General features: G+C 35.5%; 1 protein-coding gene across 1 annotated transcript in view; it reads right to left on the reverse strand.

The window, feature by feature from the left end:
• Positions 1-19,267, reverse strand: part of LOC110032277 (small GTPase LIP1-like) — a 47,440-nt gene extending 28,173 nt beyond the window's left edge. Inside the window, exons 1-4 of the mRNA XM_020735849.1 lie at positions 18,697-19,267; positions 13,614-13,705; positions 13,395-13,536; positions 12,552-12,856 (exon numbers count right to left, since the gene is read on the reverse strand). Of these exons, the coding sequence (XP_020591508.1) occupies positions 12,552-12,856; positions 13,395-13,536; positions 13,614-13,705; positions 18,697-18,787 (630 nt within the window). The 5' untranslated portion in view covers positions 18,788-19,267. The remainder of the gene's footprint in view (positions 1-12,551; positions 12,857-13,394; positions 13,537-13,613; positions 13,706-18,696) is intronic.
• Positions 19,268-21,379: the final 2,112 nt, after the last annotated feature.

Below are 21,379 nucleotides of genomic sequence, written 5' to 3' on the forward strand. Positions count from 1 at the left end.
TTGAGTAATATATAACATCATGCAGCTAATGCCTGACCAAATAAACATGAGCAGTGTCCATGAAATAGCATATCTAATCAAGTTCATCTGCATGGGTGGCTAGTTGAATCAAAATAAGCAACTCAAAGATGTAAAAAAGCAGTTTTATCTATCGAAATTACTTCTACGGTTATGGATATAATCCAAATTTCAAAATTATGGGACCTATACGACAGATTGGAACACAAAATCATACAACGCACTACGAACTACAAATTTATAGAGCTTCTCATCATGTTTGAAGTAGGCATTTGAAATAATATAATTCTCTTTCAATTAAATTCAACCTTAGTAGTATGATGAAACCTGTGATTTTGAAGGAATAATCAACTAATGTGTCCCGATAATCTGTAAATTTTTCATTAAACTTGATACGCCAACAACAAATTTTCATCATCCAGCACGAATGTCGAGATATGACATGAATCTCAAGGCAACCTTTTGAGCTAGAAGCATTCAAACTTCAATTAAAAGTCATCCAGAGCTCCGATTTCAGCAAACTTATAGTCAAACTAACCGACTCGATAAGACGGACATAATGATATCAAAGTTAATCCAATCCGAGTCAAATCAAGCCCATATCAAGTGATTAAATCATTTTTGAAAGATTTTCGTACACATTTGAAAGATCAAACGAATGTCGAATTTAGCGAGTTCATACTCGAATCGAGCGTCTCGACAAGGCAAATCCAACGGGCCCAAGATTGCTCAATTTCGACATCGTTAAGGCACTCAAATGTCCATCAAATGTCCTCTAATCGAGGGAAACTCTCTGGACCGTCCGATCAAAATGGTTTATATTTCTGCATTAATTGCACCCAGAACATTATAAAAGAGTCTCACCCCTCACATGAGGGGGAGAGGCTTGAGAGAAAACATGAAGCTTTGAGAAGGAGCTCAACTCCATCATCATCCTTATCATTGTCTACCTCCGTCGACCACCACTGACCATCTGCGACCACCGCCGATCTTTGTCGACTGTCGTTGGTCACCGTCAACCGTCGTTATCACCACTGACCTCTGTCAACCGTCATCGACTGTAGTCGACCACCGCAGACCTCCGTTGACCACCACCGAGCGTCATCGATTTTCGTCGATTACCGTCAATTACCGTCGACCATCGCTGACTAAACACCGTCAGTCGACGATATAACTGGAAAGCTAGTAACATTTTCCTGTTTGTGGGACAAGGGGTCTCTGTAATCATCAACCTATAGTGGATTTTTGCAACTGGGCCAGGCCCAATGGTTTTTTCCCTTTACGGGTTTTCTACGTAAAAATTTCTGGTATCATCACAGATTGTTTTCTTTTTTATCTGAGTGTGTGTTGAATCCTCGTGCAACGCTAAGACGATAATTCATTACTCTACCGCAGCAAATTTTTCGGCACACATCAGTTTGGCGACGTATGTGAGAACGTTTTAATCCCACAACTAAAGTACTTACACGATTTTCTACATGGCCACCATACACAATGTTCGTGACAACGGAGTATCCCACTCCAACGCCCATCATTCCAGGGAGCAGTCACGAAGCCAAGGGCGGCATGCTTCTTAATCTTCTCGCCCTCTAAGTCGTTATCCTGCCAACGAAGGTGTTTCGGGTCCTTCAATAGAAGATCGAATGCGTAGAATAGATGAGTCTCAACTAAAGATCTTGCAGCTCCTACGCGAGGCTCAACAGTCGTTGCCTACACCATTAGATGAAATTCGTTTATCATTAACTCCGCGATGTACGAGAAACATACCGCTCAGAGGAACTCGTACCGGCCCGCCTCCTCAAGAAGGAATGCATCCCCTGTCAGGTCGTGATGCTGAAATCCTAGATACCGCAAGTTCCACTCATCCATCTCATGCAGCCCATCCGACATTGCCACATCTTCTTGCAATTCCAGATGATGTCATTCGTAATGAACTACGACGCCTCATCCGGGAAGAGTTTCCCCTAGAGAAAAAGGATCGTTTCTACACTCACCGGAACATCCATGAATCCTCTCCCTTAACGGATGCATTTCTCTAACACCCCATCCCAATAGGCTTCAAGCTTCCGAACATCGATACATATGAAGGGATAACCGACCCCTATGAGCCCTTATCATATTGATCATTATCGAACCATCATGCACATTCAACGTGCCTCTGATGTATTTCTGTGTCAAGTATTCCCGGCTACTCTTAAAGGACAAGCTCGAACCTGGTTCTACTCTCTGCCAAGGGGCACTGTAAACGCCTTTAACGAGTTTGTCAGACTGTTCGCGGAGCAATTTATCGCAAATCGAAGAATCATTAAGGATTCATCCCATCTCTCGGGAATTCGTCAAAATGAAGGAGAATCACTGAAGGACTACTTCCGCAAGTTTTCTTCTGAAGCCAGACAAATTTCAGGAGTAGATCCGGAGTTACTAAGAGGAGTCTTCCTTGGGGGGCTCCGCCCAGGACCCTTATACTCATCATTGATTTGGGAGACAGTTCGTTCTTATGCTGACCTTGTTTACCGTGTTGAGGCACAAATTTCTGCAGATGATGTCATCATTGCTCGCAAAGAACAATTTGAGCGATTGGGGGGCAAGCGCTAACCTCGAGGATACCAATCAAATCTCACAGCAAAAAAATTTTAGACCACAGGGGAATCATGAGCAACGATCATAAAAAGAATACATGTCACTCACACGTCACGTGTTAACATCTTAATGGCAATCAAGGATGAAGAGACTGTCAAGTGGCGAAAGCCGTTAAGAAATTCAGATTGTGGAGATCAGTATTAATATTGTCATTTTCACCGAGTAAAAGGACATTCAACAGAAAGATGTTTTCAATTGAAGAAAGAAATTGAACGTCTAATACGCCAAAGTCACCTGGGTCGCTACTTACAAGAATAATGTGAGGGGAACCAGAAGAGAATCGTTGGTGTTATCGAATGAGAAGTATAACTCCAACTCATCTTATCTGAGTAAACGACTGGTTTATAGACTGGTTTATAAACTCTTAATTTTATTTTAGCAAAATTTTTATGTTGCTTTAAAATGTCATTTCATTGAAATTTTCTTATTTTCTCATGAGAGATTTGTGTAGAAAGCCCACTTAGGATGGGAACCTACCATGCCCCTAAAAGTCAAGCCCAAGAGGCTAGACTCGACGGGAAGATACGGTACTCCTAAAAGTCAAGCCCAAATGGCAAGACTCAATGAGAAGCTACCATGCCCCTGAAAAATGAGCCCAAGAGGCAAGTCTCGATGGGAAGCTAGTAGTGGACAGGGTCCTCACTAGAAAGACTCCATGAGAAGTGGTTGACAGGGTCCCCACTTAAAGACCTCAGAAGGTTACAAGCCTCAGAAGGCACAGCTACACTCAAAGACCTCAGAAGGCTACAAGTCTCAGAAGGCTACAAGCCTCAGAAGGCACAGGTACACTCAAATACCTCAAAAGGTTACATGCCTCAGAAGGCACAAGTACACTCAAAAACCTCAGAAGGTTACAAGCCCCAGAAGACACAGGTACATCAAATACCTCAGAAGGCTACAAGCCTCAAAAGGCACAGATACATCAAAGACCTCAGAAGACTACAAACCTTAGAAGACACAAGTGCATAAAAATTTCTCAGAAGGCTACGAGCCTAAGAAGAATTTTGCACAATTAAGAAGCCACAACAATCGTGGAAGCAACAAAAAAATACATCGTTAACATCTACAATTGTCACATCAGATGATTAAAAATGCTACAAATACCAACATATACATGTACAAGGGCTACAACAAATCAGTTCATCTTCAATTAGACTCAGCATCGCCTTCCTAAAATTCTAGTATTTCTGATAATCGTCAAAGGGTCTCCAGATGTCGCTACCACATAAGCATGAAAATCCCCCCTCATGGCGAGGCGAGAAAACTACATCATTTCTTCAGAACATGCAAGAGAAGCACTGGAATCTCCAAAATATGTGACGCTCCGCCATAATGCATCACGTCGCCGCGTCACCGCCACGCGTCGCGTCGCCGCGACGCTCAGACGCAACGATTCGTCGCAACTTTTCGTCGGAACGTTTCGCCGCAACACTTTTCTGAAACGTTTCGTCGCAACACTTTTCTGAAACGTTTCGTCGCAAATCTTCGCCGCAATATTTCTCCGCAACACTTCGCCGCAACTCTTCGCTGCAACCCTTCTTCGCAACACTTCACCGTAACATTTCGCCGCATGAGAAAGAAGATCCTGTTGTTTGTCTGCTACGCGGGTCGGGGACAAATTTCTTCTTTTGGGAAATCTTGAATTACCTGCTAGGCAGGGGTGGGGACTCCACCATTTTTCTCCTCTCCTTGGCCTATTTATGGGCTAAAAACTCCACCATCTTTATGATAAAATTTATTAGAGTCATTAAAAAAAAACTCTTTATTAAAAAAAACTGTTATTCATTAAAAAAAATAACTCTTCATTAAAAAAAATAAAAAAACTGCTCTTTATTTTAAAAAAAAATCTTAAATAAAATATAAAATTATTTCTACAATAAAAAACATAAATATAAAACTGTTTTCTCCTTTAATTTTCGGTTTTTAAGTTCAGTTTTCTCTAATTTTCGATTTTTAGGGTCTCCAATGTTTTCAATTTCGGGTCGGTCAGCCTACTGACCCGAAAGCGCGGTCCATTTAATAAAATTAGAATTTTTATAATTTGCTCAGGCAGGATTCAAACCCTACACTACTGCAAGAGAGAAAATGAACATACCCACTGAGCTATGCTAAATTACGTTAACATGTTTGGCTGTAATTTATTCTTATCTAATTAGAAACGTAATAAACTATAATAAAAAATGAATGCCTCATAAAAATGAAAAATCTTTAGATATCAATATTTTCGGCCGACTAAATTACACTCGCCCGAAAATAGGAGGGCAACTAATACGCCAACAACAATTTTTCATCATCCGGCATGAATCTCGAGGCATGACACGAATCTCAAGGCAACCTTTTGAGCAAGAAACATTCAAACTTCAATTAAAAGACATCCAGAGCTCCGATTTCAGCAAACTTATAGTTAAACTGATCGACTCGATAAGACGGACCTAATGATATCAAATTTAGTCCAATCTGAGTCAAATCAAGCACAGATCAAGTGATTAAATAATTTTTGGAAAATTTTCGTACACATTTGAAAGATCAAACGAATGTCGAATTAAGCGAGTTAATAATTGGATCGAGCGTCTCGACAAGGTGAATCCAACAAGCCTAAGATTGCTCAATTTCGACATCATTAAGGCATTCAAATGTCAATCAAACGTAATTAGATCGAGAGAAGCTCTCTGGACCGTCCGATCAAAATGATTCATATTCATGCATTAATTGCACCCAAAACACTATAAAAGAGCCTCACCCCTCACATGAGGGGGAATGGCTTGAGAGAGAACTTGAAGCTTTGAGAAAGAACTCAACTCCAACATCATCCCTGTCATCATCTACCTCCGTCGACCACTAATGACCGTCGACCGTCGACCTCTGTCGATCGCCGTCGACCACCATCGATCACCGTCGATCACCACTGACCTCTGTCGACGACCGTCGACCGTCATCGACTGTCTTCGACCACCGCGCTCTGTCGACCACCACCGACCGTCATCGATTGTCGTAGACTACCGTCGATCACCGCCGACCACAGTCGACAACCGCTGATTAAACGCCGTTAGTCGACGTTATAACTTAGAAAACTAGTAACCCTTTCCCATTTGTGGGACAAGGGGTCTCTGTAATCATCAACCTATAGTGGATTTTTACAATTGGGTCAGCCCCGTGATTTTTTCCCTTTACGGGTGTTTCATGTAAAAATTTCTGGTGTCATCACAGATTATTTCCTAAGGCGATAATTAATTACTCTACCGCCACGAATTTTCCAGCATGCATCAAAACTCGTGCATAATCTTACAAATAATAATTTCACTTTCTTCCTCTACATCTACATATAAGTACTTCTCTATATCATTCACTAGCATAATGACTAGTTTGATGACATTAAAAAAATATTCCGTTGCTGAAATCTAAAGCCCCAAATGCAAATGTAGTTGATTTTACCTTATTATCTTTATTGACTGTTATCACTACACTTGCCTGCAGCAGATGCAGTAAACTAAATTTGATTGCTTTAACAAATAATGCGCTATCTGATTGCAGGGTAAACTTTACAGAAAAAAATAAAACTTTTAACATTCGTTCAAAGTGTAAGATAAGTTGAAAACCATGCTTCATTGATGAAAATGTGTTAAGGTTTCAACTCTCTCTTGATATCAAATGTATTATAAATAAGCCTAAACTAAAAAAGTGTGATTTTCGGACTTTAATGGCCTTGGGATACAATCATTGTTCTTCAAATTTGTTCATGTGTTCAGCAAGAGACTATTGCTTTAATGAATAAAATTTATCAAGCAAACTTCCCATAATACAACAAAGAAAATAAATAGTTTTTTTTTTTTTAAACGTTCTATCATTTCAAGCAAGTAGCCAATAAGTTCCCTAACCAGTTTTTCCTTTGCCTTTCCAAATGCTTATCCCATAAATTTCAGCTTGCCTCATCAGACTTATTTTGATAAATCTCATTTGTCACCCATAAGGCATGGTTCAGATTTTAAAAAGTTATTTAAATATAGTAACTAGTCAGTAAAAATCATAGGATACTTTTATCATAATAAGAAGACATTTTGCTAACTATTTTTCTTCATCATCTATGATTTTCATAAGCATCATCATTAAACAACCTAGATTATTTATCTTGGCTTTCACGTAGTTTGCATTCATTGCTAGGATAAAAAATCCAAGTTGTAAATACAAACTCCTTTCAATTTTTTGTAAATATTATTATCTGAAAAGCAACATGAATTCGCACCTCGTGTCAAGAAACTACACCTTACGACCTCTAGATACCTCTTATGAAAAATTATTCTCCCCTATAAAGAGAAACACTTCTCGAGCAAAGTATGTATACATCCCTGGAGAAGCTCTCCCAACGCAAGTAAGCACTCATGAAATGTTGGCTTCAACATGACAAAAGCTCAATTCACAATAAGAACTACTCATATACTTATAGAATCCTTACTTGCCTATATTCAACAAACAAGCTTTTATCTTACTAAGTTGGGTCGAATACATGAATCTTATTTCTCTCTTGTGTCCTATTAAGTGTCATCTTTTCATTTAATTCTAATAAATTAAGATCATTTTTTATATTACATGCCCAAGGAATTTTAGGTCTACCTCTAACTTTCCTAAGATAAGTCAAATCTATAACATCCAGTCTCTTAATCGGGTTATCTGATTGTTGACTTTTAATGTGAGCAAACCATTTAAGGCAACTTTCTCTAAGCTAGTCTACCACCGGAGCTACTCCAGCACTTTATGGATATATTCATTTAGCATTTTGTCTATAAGTGTAAAACCACTCATCCATCCACCTGAGCATTCTCACTTCAGCAAAACTTAACTTAATTTTATGCTTCACTTATACGGGCCAAAATTCTACAATATAAATCATTGCAGATCTCACCACCAACTTACAGATCTCACCACCAACTTATAGATCTCACCACCAACTTATAAAAATTTTCCTTTAAGTCTAAGCGATATTTTTCTATCACACAATAGACTTGTGCATTCCTCCAATTCAACTATCCAAATTGAATTCTACTAATAACATCCCCATCTATATCACCGTCACTTTGAACAATAGACCTTAGATATCTAAAACATTCACTCCTTTAATGACATGATTAACCATTGTTTCAACCCCGACATTAGATCTATTACTACTAAAATTACATTCCATATATTCAATTTTAGATCTACTCAAACAAAAGTCGAGTTGGCCTTCAAAATTCATGTTATTCCTGAACTCTCTCTAATCTTATCCACAAGAAGGATATCATCAAAGAAAAACATACACCCAGGTACATCTTCCTGTAAATGTCCAATAAGAACATCCATAACTAAAGCAAAAAGATACGGGCCTAAAGCTAATCTTTGAGGTAATCCAATTGAATAGGAAAATACCTGATCAATCCTCTTTGTGTTCGAAGACAAATAACATCTCTAATATGCATATCTTTAATGATTTGAATAAAAGCAATATCAACACATTTCTTTTCTAGAACTCTCTAAAATACTTCTCTTAGAACCTTATCATAATTTTTTTCTAAATTAACAAAAATCATATATGTAGATCCTCCTTACTCTCTCTATACTTCTTCATCAAATTTCTCAATAACTGTATAGCTTTCATTGTGGACTTGCCTAGCATGAAATCCAAATTAATTTTGAGAAATTTGTTTATCAGGTCGTAACTCATATTCAATTATTCTCTCCCATAACTTTAATGTACGTTAGATTAACAAAATTTTTCTAATAATTTGCACAATATTGTTCATCCCCTTTATTCCTGAAAATAAGAAATAATACACTATTTGTTTACTCATGAGATAACCTTTTAGTTTTTAAAATAATACTAAAAATTTAGCGAGCAAAAAAATTCTCAAATTTCCTAAACAAGTTAACACTTAATTGGAATACAATCAGGTCCTATTGCTTTTTCATACTTCATTTTTTTAAAGCCTCCTCAACTATTGTTTTACTAATGTGACGATGGTAATAAAACCTTTTTTATTATTTACAATATTAACATCACTAAAGTAATCGTATTTTCACAATTTCATTAAAAATTTAATCAAATTATCTTACTCATCCTCATCTAAAAAAACACTTTAGTTTTCATTCTTATTACTCTTTGCATGAACTAAATCATTACTTTTCTTATCTCTTTGCATGACTATTATCAAAACATAATTCATAGCATCATAAATTATTCTCTTGGACTCCCTGTAAGCCACTTTATATTTTATCCAATTCTCCAAACTTTTACATCTAAACCAATTTTTATAACAAAAAAATCTTATTTTTTATCATTTCTTGCACATATTATTTCACCACCAGCTATTTTTATTCATAAAAGATTTTTTTTATTCCCAGGCATGTCTTTTGCAATTAGCTTAATAATAGTCGTTATTTTATCCCACGGAGTATTAGTTTCTTCATGATCTCAATTATTATGATATTGAAGTTTACTCATCAAAATAAATTTATTTGTATCTTTTAAATGGCTCTAATTCTACGATAATATTTCATTATATTTTTCATCTTCCAGTCATTTATCTTAAAATTCAAAACCAATAATCAATGTTAGATATTTATATTTTCACATGGAAGGACCTTACAATCTTCACAATCTCGATGATCAATTTTTCTCATAAGAAAATAATCAATTTGTGTTTGATTATAATCATTTTTATAAATGATAATATGTTTATTTTTTAAAAAATAAAGTATTAGTAATAACAAAATCATAAGCAAAAAAAAATCAAATATGACTTTACCTTCTTCATTAGTCACTTTAAAATCATAGCCACAGCCATTATGAATACTTCGAAGATCTTCTACCACTCTACCAATATGTCTATTTAAATCTCCTCTTAAAAAATTATTTCTTCAAGAGGTATGTTTTGTAATAGTACTTCCAGGTCATTCCAAATTTTTCTTTTAAACATATATTCAAATTTACTTGAGGCTCCATAAACACTTATAACATTAAGAATCATAATATCAACAACGATCTTTAGAGCTATAATTATATCTCCAATTCTATTAATTCTTACAACATTATCTTTTAAACTCATCTATAATTACATCTACGTCATTTCTAGTATGACTTTTATATGAATAACAAAGTTTAAAATCTAAACAATCAATCTCTTAAGCATTTTCGACAACCCATTTAGTTTCCTGAATGCATAGGATATTCATCTTTCTATGAATCATAGCATCTATTAATTTTATTAATTTATCTGTGAAAATACGAACGTTCTATGATTCTATCATAATATTAATTATATGGACTAACTTCTTTGCCCGGATAATATGAGAACCCTTACTTATTTAACATTACACCCGAATACGTCGCTTCCAGGGGACACCATAGTATTGACACAATGATTAATTTTTCGATAAGATTTTTATGATTGTTATCAACTGTCTAACGCAACCATCTACTTTTCGCAAATAGGACTAGGGACCCCTGCAATGACAGTGTTTCTTATTTGTCTATATTTATTTATCTTCTTGCAAGAAAATGAAACATGAACAACCATACTACTGGCCTAGATTTTTGCCATGAGCTATGTTAGACAATCTCAAATTGTATGAGAGGGCTCAAGTATGGCACCCTACCCATACGGTAAATACCACATGCAAATGATTCCAGAAAAAAAAATACGGAATGTCAAAACACGTAGTATCAAGTAGCAAGAAAGCGACCAAATTTTGTCCTGCCTCTGTCTCTAGTTCTAGGACCAGCTAACAAATTGGTAAGATGAGTGTCATTCTCAATAGTAACCAATGTATCATCCAATAAGTTCCTAAGCTCGAGTCGGCCTCCATTCTTCTTCTTCCTCCTAGAATAGATCTGTCATTCTTTATCCGAAGACTGGCTCATCTGATCAATGGATTGGTCTAAAGTTTGTCGGACATGTGTAGGTTGTTGAACTTTGGAAGCATCTACTTGTTGTACCAGTTAATCTTTTATTGGATCAAAGGAGCACTTTCGTGTGTCTTGGCATGTAATTGAGTTTTTTTCAATAACAATGAGGGGTATCGACACGTTTGGATCAGTACTAGTAGTATGGGGAGATGTTTCATGAGACTCCAGACTATCATGCTCCAATCCAGCAGCTAGAATAAAGTGTTCAAAAGCAAGAGCATCAAGGGGTAGAATGGCTTGGGTATGATGTTCTTCATCTGAGAGAGCAAAGGTTTGAATAGGAGGGTCATCAAAAGTGATGTTCTTCATCTGAGAGAGCAAAGGTTTGAATAAGAGGGTCATCAAAAGATTTCCCATCAGGAACAGCGTCAGTCAGATGAGCAGAGGTATTTGCGGTGTTGGAAAGAGGGTCGGGTTGCACCTTTTTAGCAAGGATGGTAGGTGGCAAGATGTCCACCCCCAATTCAGTATGAATAGATTTTTGAACAAGTTGTTGATCTATAGCAATATCCAGCCTTAGGCAAGAATACAAGCGATAGCAAATAGTAGAACTGTAGACAAACATACTACAATGAGAGCAATAAGGAGGGTGTGGTTCAATTTCAACCTTTTGTCAAAACCCATTGTGAGTGGATCCAATTCATACTTAATCCGGAGCTAGTTGGATGATATTTCTCTCAACTAACACACAAGTTAAAAAGGGTCTAGTGACAGCAAGAGTAGGATTATCAATCTTGAGAGGCTCATCGTATGCAATTGCTAAGGAGTAAAGAAATTTTCAAGTTAAACCGGTGTAGTTTTAACCCCGAAAACTTTATCCAAACAGGAAAAATAGGGGACTCCGCTTTTGGATCAAAGTCACCAGCCCACTTCAGTATTTTCATAAGATGGTTGTCAATATTGATTACCTTTCGAGAAAAAATACAAGTGTAATCTGCATCGTGAGATAACTGAATAAGTATATGTCGATCGTCAAGTAAGCCAATACTCCAACTTACTGATAGCTTCATAGCATCAAAATCTTTTTGAATGATCTCAAGTTTAAAATGATTATAAAGGAATTTCCCCACTATAGCAAAAAGTCAAGAAGACGCAAGAGTACTGGTTTCAACCTCAGAGAGAAAAAGAGCAGGTTTCCCATTTTTTTACCAAGTTTTTTAATGAAAGTGTAATCACCACCACCATCAAGAGCCTCATGGAAGAATTGTGGAACAACGCAGGACTCACCGATAACAAAACCAGACTCTGAACCTGACATAGGGGTACGAGTAGGATTAGGATTGTCGCCAGCAAAGGCAGTGGCATAGGAACAGAGTGTCGAGGCCATATCCACCAAGCAAGATGACTCTAGAGTGGCATGGCGAGAAACTGTGACCAGACAAGGCAATCGAAAAAGGAGAAAGTTGTGTTCGAAGAGACAGACGTCGTCTTTGTCTTTGGATAAGGCGAGCAGACAGACGTCATCGGGCTAGAGAGACGACCTACGAGCGTATGAAGGAGTGTCGTCGACTGGTAGGGCGACGTGTGAGCAACCCTGACGTGTGATTATATGTAGACAATTATTATATCCATCCTGCCTTACATCAATAAGGATTCTTTCCACCAAATCGTCCATGTGATGTTCAACCTCCAAATATCCATCAAGGAGCCAATGAATTTATAAAAGCCAATAACCGAATTCCCTAACTCAGAAACACCCAGTTCTCCTGTACCACTGCATTGAATTTTGTTGGGTGGGGATGGTGGCACTAATTGAAGGAATGGAGAAAATAATAGATGAAAGGAAAACTCAGTTGAAATAGGGTTACATACTTCTGAAAACAAACACTATAAGAACAATGCATTAATTTTTGAAAATGCAGGGAAGAACTGGAGCTAAATTATGCAATAATCAACAAAAGCTGAAAGAAAGTGCCTGCGATAAATTAAACCATAAGATGGAAAATCCATTTATTACCGATCGAAGCCCTGAACTTCCCGGGAAACTCTCTCTCAAAGGCAGCTCTTCACTTGAAGGAAGCAGGCCTTGCTTCTCAACCCATTGGCGCGCAACATCGACAAGATTGCCACTGCTTACTCTTCCCCCATCTTTAGGAGCAATATCAGTTTTGTTACCGATAACAAGATATGGAACGGGAAGACCTCCCGGCCCACCAGATCCTAGTGGAGCTGAAAATGTCCCAGTTGCTGCGATTTCCGCTGCCCACTTGTGCAAACTTGACTTTGTCCTCCTTTGAGAGAGATCATGAACAAATATAACACCTTCACACAAGGGTAAATAAGAGATTAGAATTTATCCAAAGAGAAGAGAGAATAAATGAATGAATAGATTTGCATAGAGGAACATGTGGCAATCCACTAAATTGCTATACATTGGGAAAATATACGATCATTCTTTTAACTGTTCGCTAAATTGGTGCATATGAACATTCTTTACAGTTCACTGAAAAGGTCCTCGTGCTGCATGTTATTCACATCCTTTCCTTTCTTTATTTTAAGTTATCAATTTATAAAGAACCTAATATAGGTTAATAATTCTATGGAAAGCGAAAATTTTAATAGAAAACCAAAATTTGTGCTTTTAAAAGAACAAATAACAAGAAAGTCAAAAGGCGTGCTATAAAAGTAGTAGAACAGGAACTTGGACAAGAGGGTAGCTATGAAAAACGGCAAACAATTATAGGTAAGACAGCAGTAATGCAAATATGGTAACAATTATAAAACCTAGATAGCATGGATGCCTACAAAAATTGATTAAATAACAGATAGAAAGATCAAGAAAAGGGAAATCCTCCCTTACCATTGATCTGCTTGTAGAAAAGAGAGCGACAATCCTTGTACCTCTCATGTCCAGAGATATCCCATAGCTCAACAAAGAAGTCCCTTTCCTCATCACCTTTTATGCTACTAGAAGAGCTTCCACTACGTCCATGAGTAATATGCTGGAAAGCCATTAGGAAACACATAAGGATCAATGAAAAACTAAATGGTGTTTGTATCAAAAGGCAAAAAACCTTACCTTGACTTCAACTGTACAGCCAACAGTTTGAGAAGGACGAGAGATTGCAGAACCATTTACAAGTAGATGGACCAATGATGTTTTCCCAACACCTGCGAACAACTGATTAAAGTTTTTATGATCTAGGAATGAATTTTATTCACAGTTATTAAAAAGTCATGTACATAAGCTATTAAAACGTAGTCTATAATATAGGCAGCACTAAAGAGGAACAATTATGTTCTAGATTAAAACAAGCAACAAGATAACTATACAGTAGATTGATCAACATAAGACATTAATGTTCAAACCACTCTATGTTTCACATTATCAGATAGTCTATTATCAACAACAAGAAGCTCACCCAATTGATCTATATAATGGGCTGGTTAGTCTAATTATATTGAAGACCCAATCCAGAAATTGACACACGCATTAGTCATAAGTTCTTTTAAATTTCCCAAGTATACTCTATATAAGTAAAAAGGAAAATCTATATACATGTGACACGTTTTTATGTAGTTACATGTCTAACACCCAAAGTATAATATTTACACTTAAAACACATTGGTGTCATAAATCAATGCATGAAAAGGTCTAATACACTTTTATGAAGTTAGCAATTGCGGTATTTTTTCGTGATGTTAAAGATTTGAGTGGTAAATATGAGAGTTTAGATGTTTGATATGTAAATACATAAGAATTGTTAGTGTTTGTAAATGCCTCTAAATAAAATTACCAATATATTTTATTATTATAACGAAAGGATATTCATGGTTCGATTATTTTCTTCTATCTATGATTGTTATAGAACCAATTTTGTTTATATAAAAATAACCTCTCTTGTTGGTCTTACTGTCACTACGGTCAGATGGTAGAAACTAAATTTTCTATATTCGGCTACAATTTAATAAATAAAAGAGTCACTAATTAAATTAAATTAAAGAAACATATTTAAAATTACATCGTTATTATTTGTCCACATCTTTTATAAATATTTTACCTTCTATCTTTCATCTTTTAAACAATTAAATTAACCTAAAAAAGTTAATTTAAAAATATCAGTGAACAAAATAAGCTAGTGAAAACTCATATTTATAAACTAAAACAATACAAATAAAAAAAAAGTAAAATGCATGATAGTTAAATCTTTAATAAATCAATGTTAACATTTTAGATATTATCAATGAATTTTATTAATCAATAACATACCAATATCATTCTATATTTATACAGTTGTCATAGGAGCACCGTCTAAAAATTATACCACTTAAGGTACTTCAATATCAATATTATTTCACATATATGTGCATATGTACCTTAGTATGCTCTCACCAGTACCATCGAGAGATGACTCCATCATAGTCAATCATGCATATACAAACATTCTATTAAAATCATGATTTACTAAAAATATATTTCATCCATATTTGCATATCAGACAATATACTTATAAATCATTTAAAATGTCATGCACACATATCATTCCTACCATATAAACAAAAATTCATTAGGATTCAAAATCCTGAGTTTGCAATAATTTCAATATAGCAAATGATATTATTGGTAAATGCATTTGATGTAGAAGAAACAAAATACCTATATAGTATGAGAACACGAGTACTCACATCAATACTAATTAATTTGTTATTTGATTTATCTTGACGTCGACTCTTCTAAAGTTTGAAACCTAACATAAACATAATAAATTAATTAATTAATTTTTTAATTATAAAAACATATACCTATATTGATCCAATTTCTTTTAGTTTTTCATGAAACATATAGCTAATTAATTTAGCCAAATTTTTATTTTAATATTAAGCTACCTCATATGATTGTATTACTATACATTATGCCATAATTTATTTTCATATATTTTTTAACATGCTTAACATAGAAATTTTTAAATTAGCTTGTAAAACTAATCTCATATAAAAAATAATTTAACACTTAAATTAAGCTTCACACCTGAATTCCTTGCAGCAAAATTGTCTTTATCATACTTTCGCCTTTCACTGATTATCTTTAAACAATTAGTAATAAAATTGAAATCAATTAACTATAAAGTTTCTGAAATTTTATTTTAATTAATTATAATAACTAAAATAATTAAGTATTTTTACCTTATTTCCCTCTCTCCTTTGCCCTAATCCATTTGAACCGCACGACAAAGCTCGGTTAAGCCCTAAGCCTCGAACGTCAATCCCTCTCTTCTCTGTGTGTGATAGTTGGCTCGACCTCCTGCACATACGCACGAACGCCTTCTTCCTCCTTTTCTTCTCCTTCAACTTGGTTGATCGAGATCGAGCAATTTTTGCACAAAGAATCTTCTCCCGCAGTGAAGATTATGTCTCGCACCACGATTAGGGTTGGTCGGCCTCTTCTTCCACAGGTTTCTTCTTCTTCTTCGGTATCTTCTTCTGCGCTAGGCTCATCATCTACCTTCGCACCGAATTCCTATCTGAAGCTCGATGACGTCAAGAGAGCATATTTTCCTTGATCGGTTTGGCACCAGCTGCGCGACCCTTGCAATAGAAACTGCTCGACGCTATAGGCAAGTCGCTTGCGACATTTTATAGAGCGAAATTTAGCATATTAGACAATATACTTACAAATCATTTAAAAATTTCATGCACACATATCATTCCTACAATATGAACAAAAATTTACTAGAATTCAAAATTCCGAGTTTGCAGTGATGGTACTAGTAAATATATTTGATGTAGAAGAAACAAACTATCACCAGAAAATAAGAACATGAATATTCACCTCGATGATAATTAATTTGTTATTTAATTTATTTTTTCGTCGACTCTTCTAAAATTTGAAACCTATAATAAACACAGTTATTCATAATAAATTAATTAATTATTTGTTTTAATTATATAGAAATTTACCTATATAGTGATCTAATTTCTTTTAGTTTTTCATGAAACACATAACTAACTAATTTAGCCAAATTTTTATTTTAATATTAAGCTACCTCATATATTTTTATTACTATATCTTATGCCATAATTAATTTTCCTATATTTCTTAACATGCTTAACTTATAAACCTTTAAATTAGCTTGTAAACCTAATCTCATCATCAACAACAACAACAACAAACAACAACAAAGCCTTAATCCCACTACGTGGGGTCGGCTACATGAATCTTTTTTTTTCATTGCGTCCTATTTAGTATCATAGTTTCATTTAGTTCTAATAAATTAAGATCATTTTTTATTCAATAAGCCCAAGTCTTTGTAAGTCTACCTCTGTCTTTCTTAACATACGTCAAATCTAAAACACCTACTCTCCTAATCGGATCATCAGATGGTCGACGCTTAATGTGACCAAACCATCTTATATAATTAAACATTTAAATTAATTGCAAAATTCTCTTTTTCGTGTTTTTGTCTTTTTATTGATAGCATTTAAACAATTAGAAATAAAATTGAAATCAATTAACTATTAAATTTCTGAAATTTCATTTTAATTAATTATAATAACTCAAACAATTAAGTATTTTTTACCTTTTTTTTTCCCCTCTCCCTTGCTCTAATTCATTTGAACCGAGCGGCAAAGCTTGGTCAAGCCCTAAGCCCCGAAAGTGAATCCCTCTCTTCTTTGTGTGCAATACTTGGCTTGACCTCTTGCACGTACGCAAGAATGTCGTCGCGCGTTCTTTCTCCCTTTGTTCTCCTTCGGCTCTATTGATCGAGATCTAGCGATTTCTGCACAAAGGATCTCCTCCCGCAGTGAAGACGATGTCTGACGCCACAATTAGGGTTGGCCAACCTCTTCTTCCTCACATTTCTTCTTCTTCTCCTTCGGTATCTTCCCCTGTGCTCTGCTTGTCTTCTACCTTCGCACCGAATGCCTGCTCGAAACTTGATGACATAACGAGAGCATCTTTTCCTTGATCGGTCAGGCTCCAACTGCTCGACTTTTGCAATAGAAACAACTCGACGTACAGGTAAGTCGCTTTCGACGTTTTATAGAGCAAAATTTACCTGTTTGGCTTCTGACCCTTACGCTTCACCTCCCTCCTTTAACTGTTTGACTCCTCACTTCTTGTTCAATTTTCTCATTTCCTCTATGTCGGTTTACAGAAATGTGGTTTCACACTTACTATGCATATCACTATGCTATGGAGCTATTTATTGTTAGTTCCATAAACTGACATAAACAAAATTCCATTTTGATGCAGGGCTTGGTACTTTTGTCAATATTTATGTTCCTATATCGTTCATGTCTTTTATTTATACTATGATATGTTTCATGCATCTGTCCTTTAACTGTATGTGAATTATCAAGCGTTAATGTGTCATTTGTAGTTACAACTATTTGTCATTGCATTGAAATCAGTAGGTTTATCATAGTATTTCAATACAGTGTCTATTACAAAAAGTAGCTAGAATAATGAAATTTGAATTAATTTGTCGTATCACAATGCTGGTTGATCCCCTTTTCCTCATGTTCAGTTCCCTCTATCATGTTGGCCAAACCCAATCCCTTCTAACTCCTTACGATACCTAAATACTTCCCTTTAATACCACAATGTTGATGGTGCGTCAAGCTCCATAACCACCTCCATCAACAATTTCATCAGCTCTTCACCCCTAACGATTTCATCAGCTCAGTACGCAACTCCACTTGACTCAATCTATTGTTAGGCATCCTATGATTCTGAATTCCAAATATTCCTTCTAAACTAACTCATTCTAGCATTAATTGAAATGATCATTATATCATAGGTCAACCAAACAAAAGATTAAAAATTATTTGTATAATCCATGATCAGCAACTAATTGAGGCCGTTAATAATGAAAATTCTAGCAGCCTCTATAAGAAAATGGCAGATCAAGAAGTTTGACTTTTCTAGGGTTCCAGTAATTTTCGGTGTCATTTAACAAACAAATGTAAACAACCTTCCAATTCATATCATTGAGCGTTGCTACATTTACCTTCCCTAACTATTTTAAGTTGTTCATCTTAATAATAATTCAAAAATACACAAAAAAAGAAAAACCAAGTAGAATAATCCTCTTTGAAATCATCCCTCCATGAAATAATTAAGTAATCAAAGAAAGGATAAAAATATCGATTAGAAGTACCTGAATCACCGGCAACAAGAACCCGAACCTGGCCACAGGGAATAGCTCCACTTTGCTCTCTATTGTCTCTCGCCTTTTCTTTCCAATTCATGATTTCTTCAAGCCTTCGTCCACAGAACTGGCATTCAAGGCTGGAGAAACAAAGAGACTCAACCTAAAGCAGATGAAGTATCGTCAAACCCGCACGATCCAAGTACGTCGCAATAGATTAAACACGATATCTCCTCGATTCATAAGCGTAGATTCATTCAATTCAAACCATAGGCAGAGAACTCATGAAGTAGCCACGCATCCACACAATTAGAGCGAGCCGGAGCTGCAGTTCGCCCTACCATTGAATTTGACAAGCAATCTAAATAAATCGCCGTAACCCAAAAGAGGGCAGAGCAGAAATCCGGTAGCGGGTACACGGTCGCGGCAGAGAGCAGACAGTCTCGGGTATTTAGGTGCGAGCGAGCTAAGTAAATGGCACCGAAACGACGTAAACTGCCGGAATCCAATCATATGGTCGCATTCTACAGACTCGTACTTCCGAAAATCCGATTCGAAGTCAGTTGCCTCTCGAAGGACAAATAAAATAACGGAAATTTACATACACTGCACCCAATCCATTTACCTATCTCATATATAAATATCATTTTTACAAAGTCGACACCCAATCGATAAATAAAATAAATGAAACAAAAAACAATTTCTCTTGGAACCTTTGCAATTTACATACATACCATCAAATTGTGTATTTACATACCTAGCACCTAAATTTTATATTTTCATATTGTTTGTACAAATGCATAAGCAAAAATCCAGAGTAAATTCAACGGTCTAATATACAAGTGTGGTCAAGGATGACCCTAGGAAATGAAGCTCTTATTACGTCCAGACTCCGCATGCAGAGTAGCGAGCGGAGTCAAATTAACCTTCGCCACTTGGAATTTTGGGGCCCAGAAGAAAGAGTGCAAAATAAATGAATTAAGAAGGCGTGGCCTGGCCCGACCGAAACCTGATTTCAGTCCAATAAGCGAGAAAGTCTGATGTTAATCCAGCCAAAAGACTTTTGTCTCATTTTTAAGTTGTCGCCAGTCCAGAAAAGTGCATTTTGTGGCTTTAGGTTTTCTTTGCGCTGAGTTTCGAGCTGGTGTGATCAATTTCTCTGTAGGCGAAGAAATATTGCTATAGAATCCTGAAATAATAGCAGTCAGCTTCAATCAGAAGTTAGTATACTTTAGTTTTATTTTGATTTGAGTTTTGCATTGTTGTTTTATGTTGGTTTAGCTGATTTTTGTTAGGTGTTTTTAGGGTTTATGATTTAGTATTTTTGTGTTAAGGTTTAGGTTGATGAACTGTATTGTCCTAATTGTGTTATTGTTTTATTATTATTGTATTAATGATGCATTATTGTCGTGCTATTGTCGTCTTATGTGATGTTATTTTTTAGTTTTTATAGTGTTATTGTGGTTTTATTGTTATGGTATAGGGTATAGGGATTGTGTGGGTGGATTGTATTGTTTTGGTGGTGTGATTGTTTAAAAATTTGTATTATTTTAGTAGTGTTATTATTGTTGTATTACTAACGTGTTATTCTTGTCTTTTTTAGTTATGTGATGTTACTGTTTAGTTTTCCAGTGTTATTATATATTATTGTTATGGTTTAGTGTCTATGGATTGTATTGTTCTAGTGGTGTGAGATATTTAAAAATTTGGTTTATTTTAGTAGTGTTATAATTGTATTATTGTTGTATTACTAACGTGTTATTCTCATCTTATTAAGGTGTTATGTGATGTTTTTGTTTAGTTTTCTAGTGTTATTGTGGTATTATTTTTAAGGTTTAGTTTCTATGAATTGTATTATTCTAGTGGTGTTATTGTTGTGTTTAGGTAGTAATATTGTTATATTGTAGTTGTATTATTGTCGTATTATTGTTGTATTATTGATGTGTTATTGTTGTGTTATTTTTGTGTTATTGTTATATTATTGTAGTATTATTTTTTTAATATCTATCTGACCATTGTTAAATTGGTGTGGTAATATGCAATGTGAAAATATGTGCAATGATCTAATCGCAGAGAGGTTTTTTCGCACCGCTGTCCACAATGAACAAGAAGCTAATGAAAACTACTATGTCTATGCTCATTATGTAGAATTTTCTGTTAAAAAGGACCATAGCAGCAATTGGCCAAACTCTAAGAAGATTAAAACCACAGATTTTATTTGCGGAAAGGCTGGCCAGAAAGAGTCAAACCCGACAAATGCTGTGAAGTTCTGAAAAGCTGACACGGGGACTGGATGTCAAGTCATGGTTAGATATGTCATTGATTTTGAAGGAAATTGAACAGTTATTGTTGTATTATTGATGTGTTATTGTTGTGTTATTTTTGTGTTATTGTTATATTATTGTAGTATTATTTTTTTAATATCTATCTGACCATTGTTAAATTGGTGTGGTAATATGCAATGTGAAAATATGTGCAATGATCTAATCGCAGAGAGGTTTTTTCGCACCGCTGTCCACAATGAACAAGAAGCTAATGAAAACTACTATGGGTTTAGTTTCTATGCTCATTATGTAGAATTTTCTGTTAAAAAGGACCATAACAGCAATTGGCCAAACTCTAAGAAGATTAAAACCACAGATTTTATTTGCGGAAAGGCTGGCCAGAAAGAGTCAAACCCGACAAATGCTGT

This window comes from Phalaenopsis equestris, unplaced genomic scaffold, assembly GCF_001263595.1.
Source record: "Phalaenopsis equestris unplaced genomic scaffold, ASM126359v1 Scaffold000904, whole genome shotgun sequence".
Taxonomy (NCBI): Eukaryota; Viridiplantae; Streptophyta; class Magnoliopsida; order Asparagales; family Orchidaceae; genus Phalaenopsis; species Phalaenopsis equestris.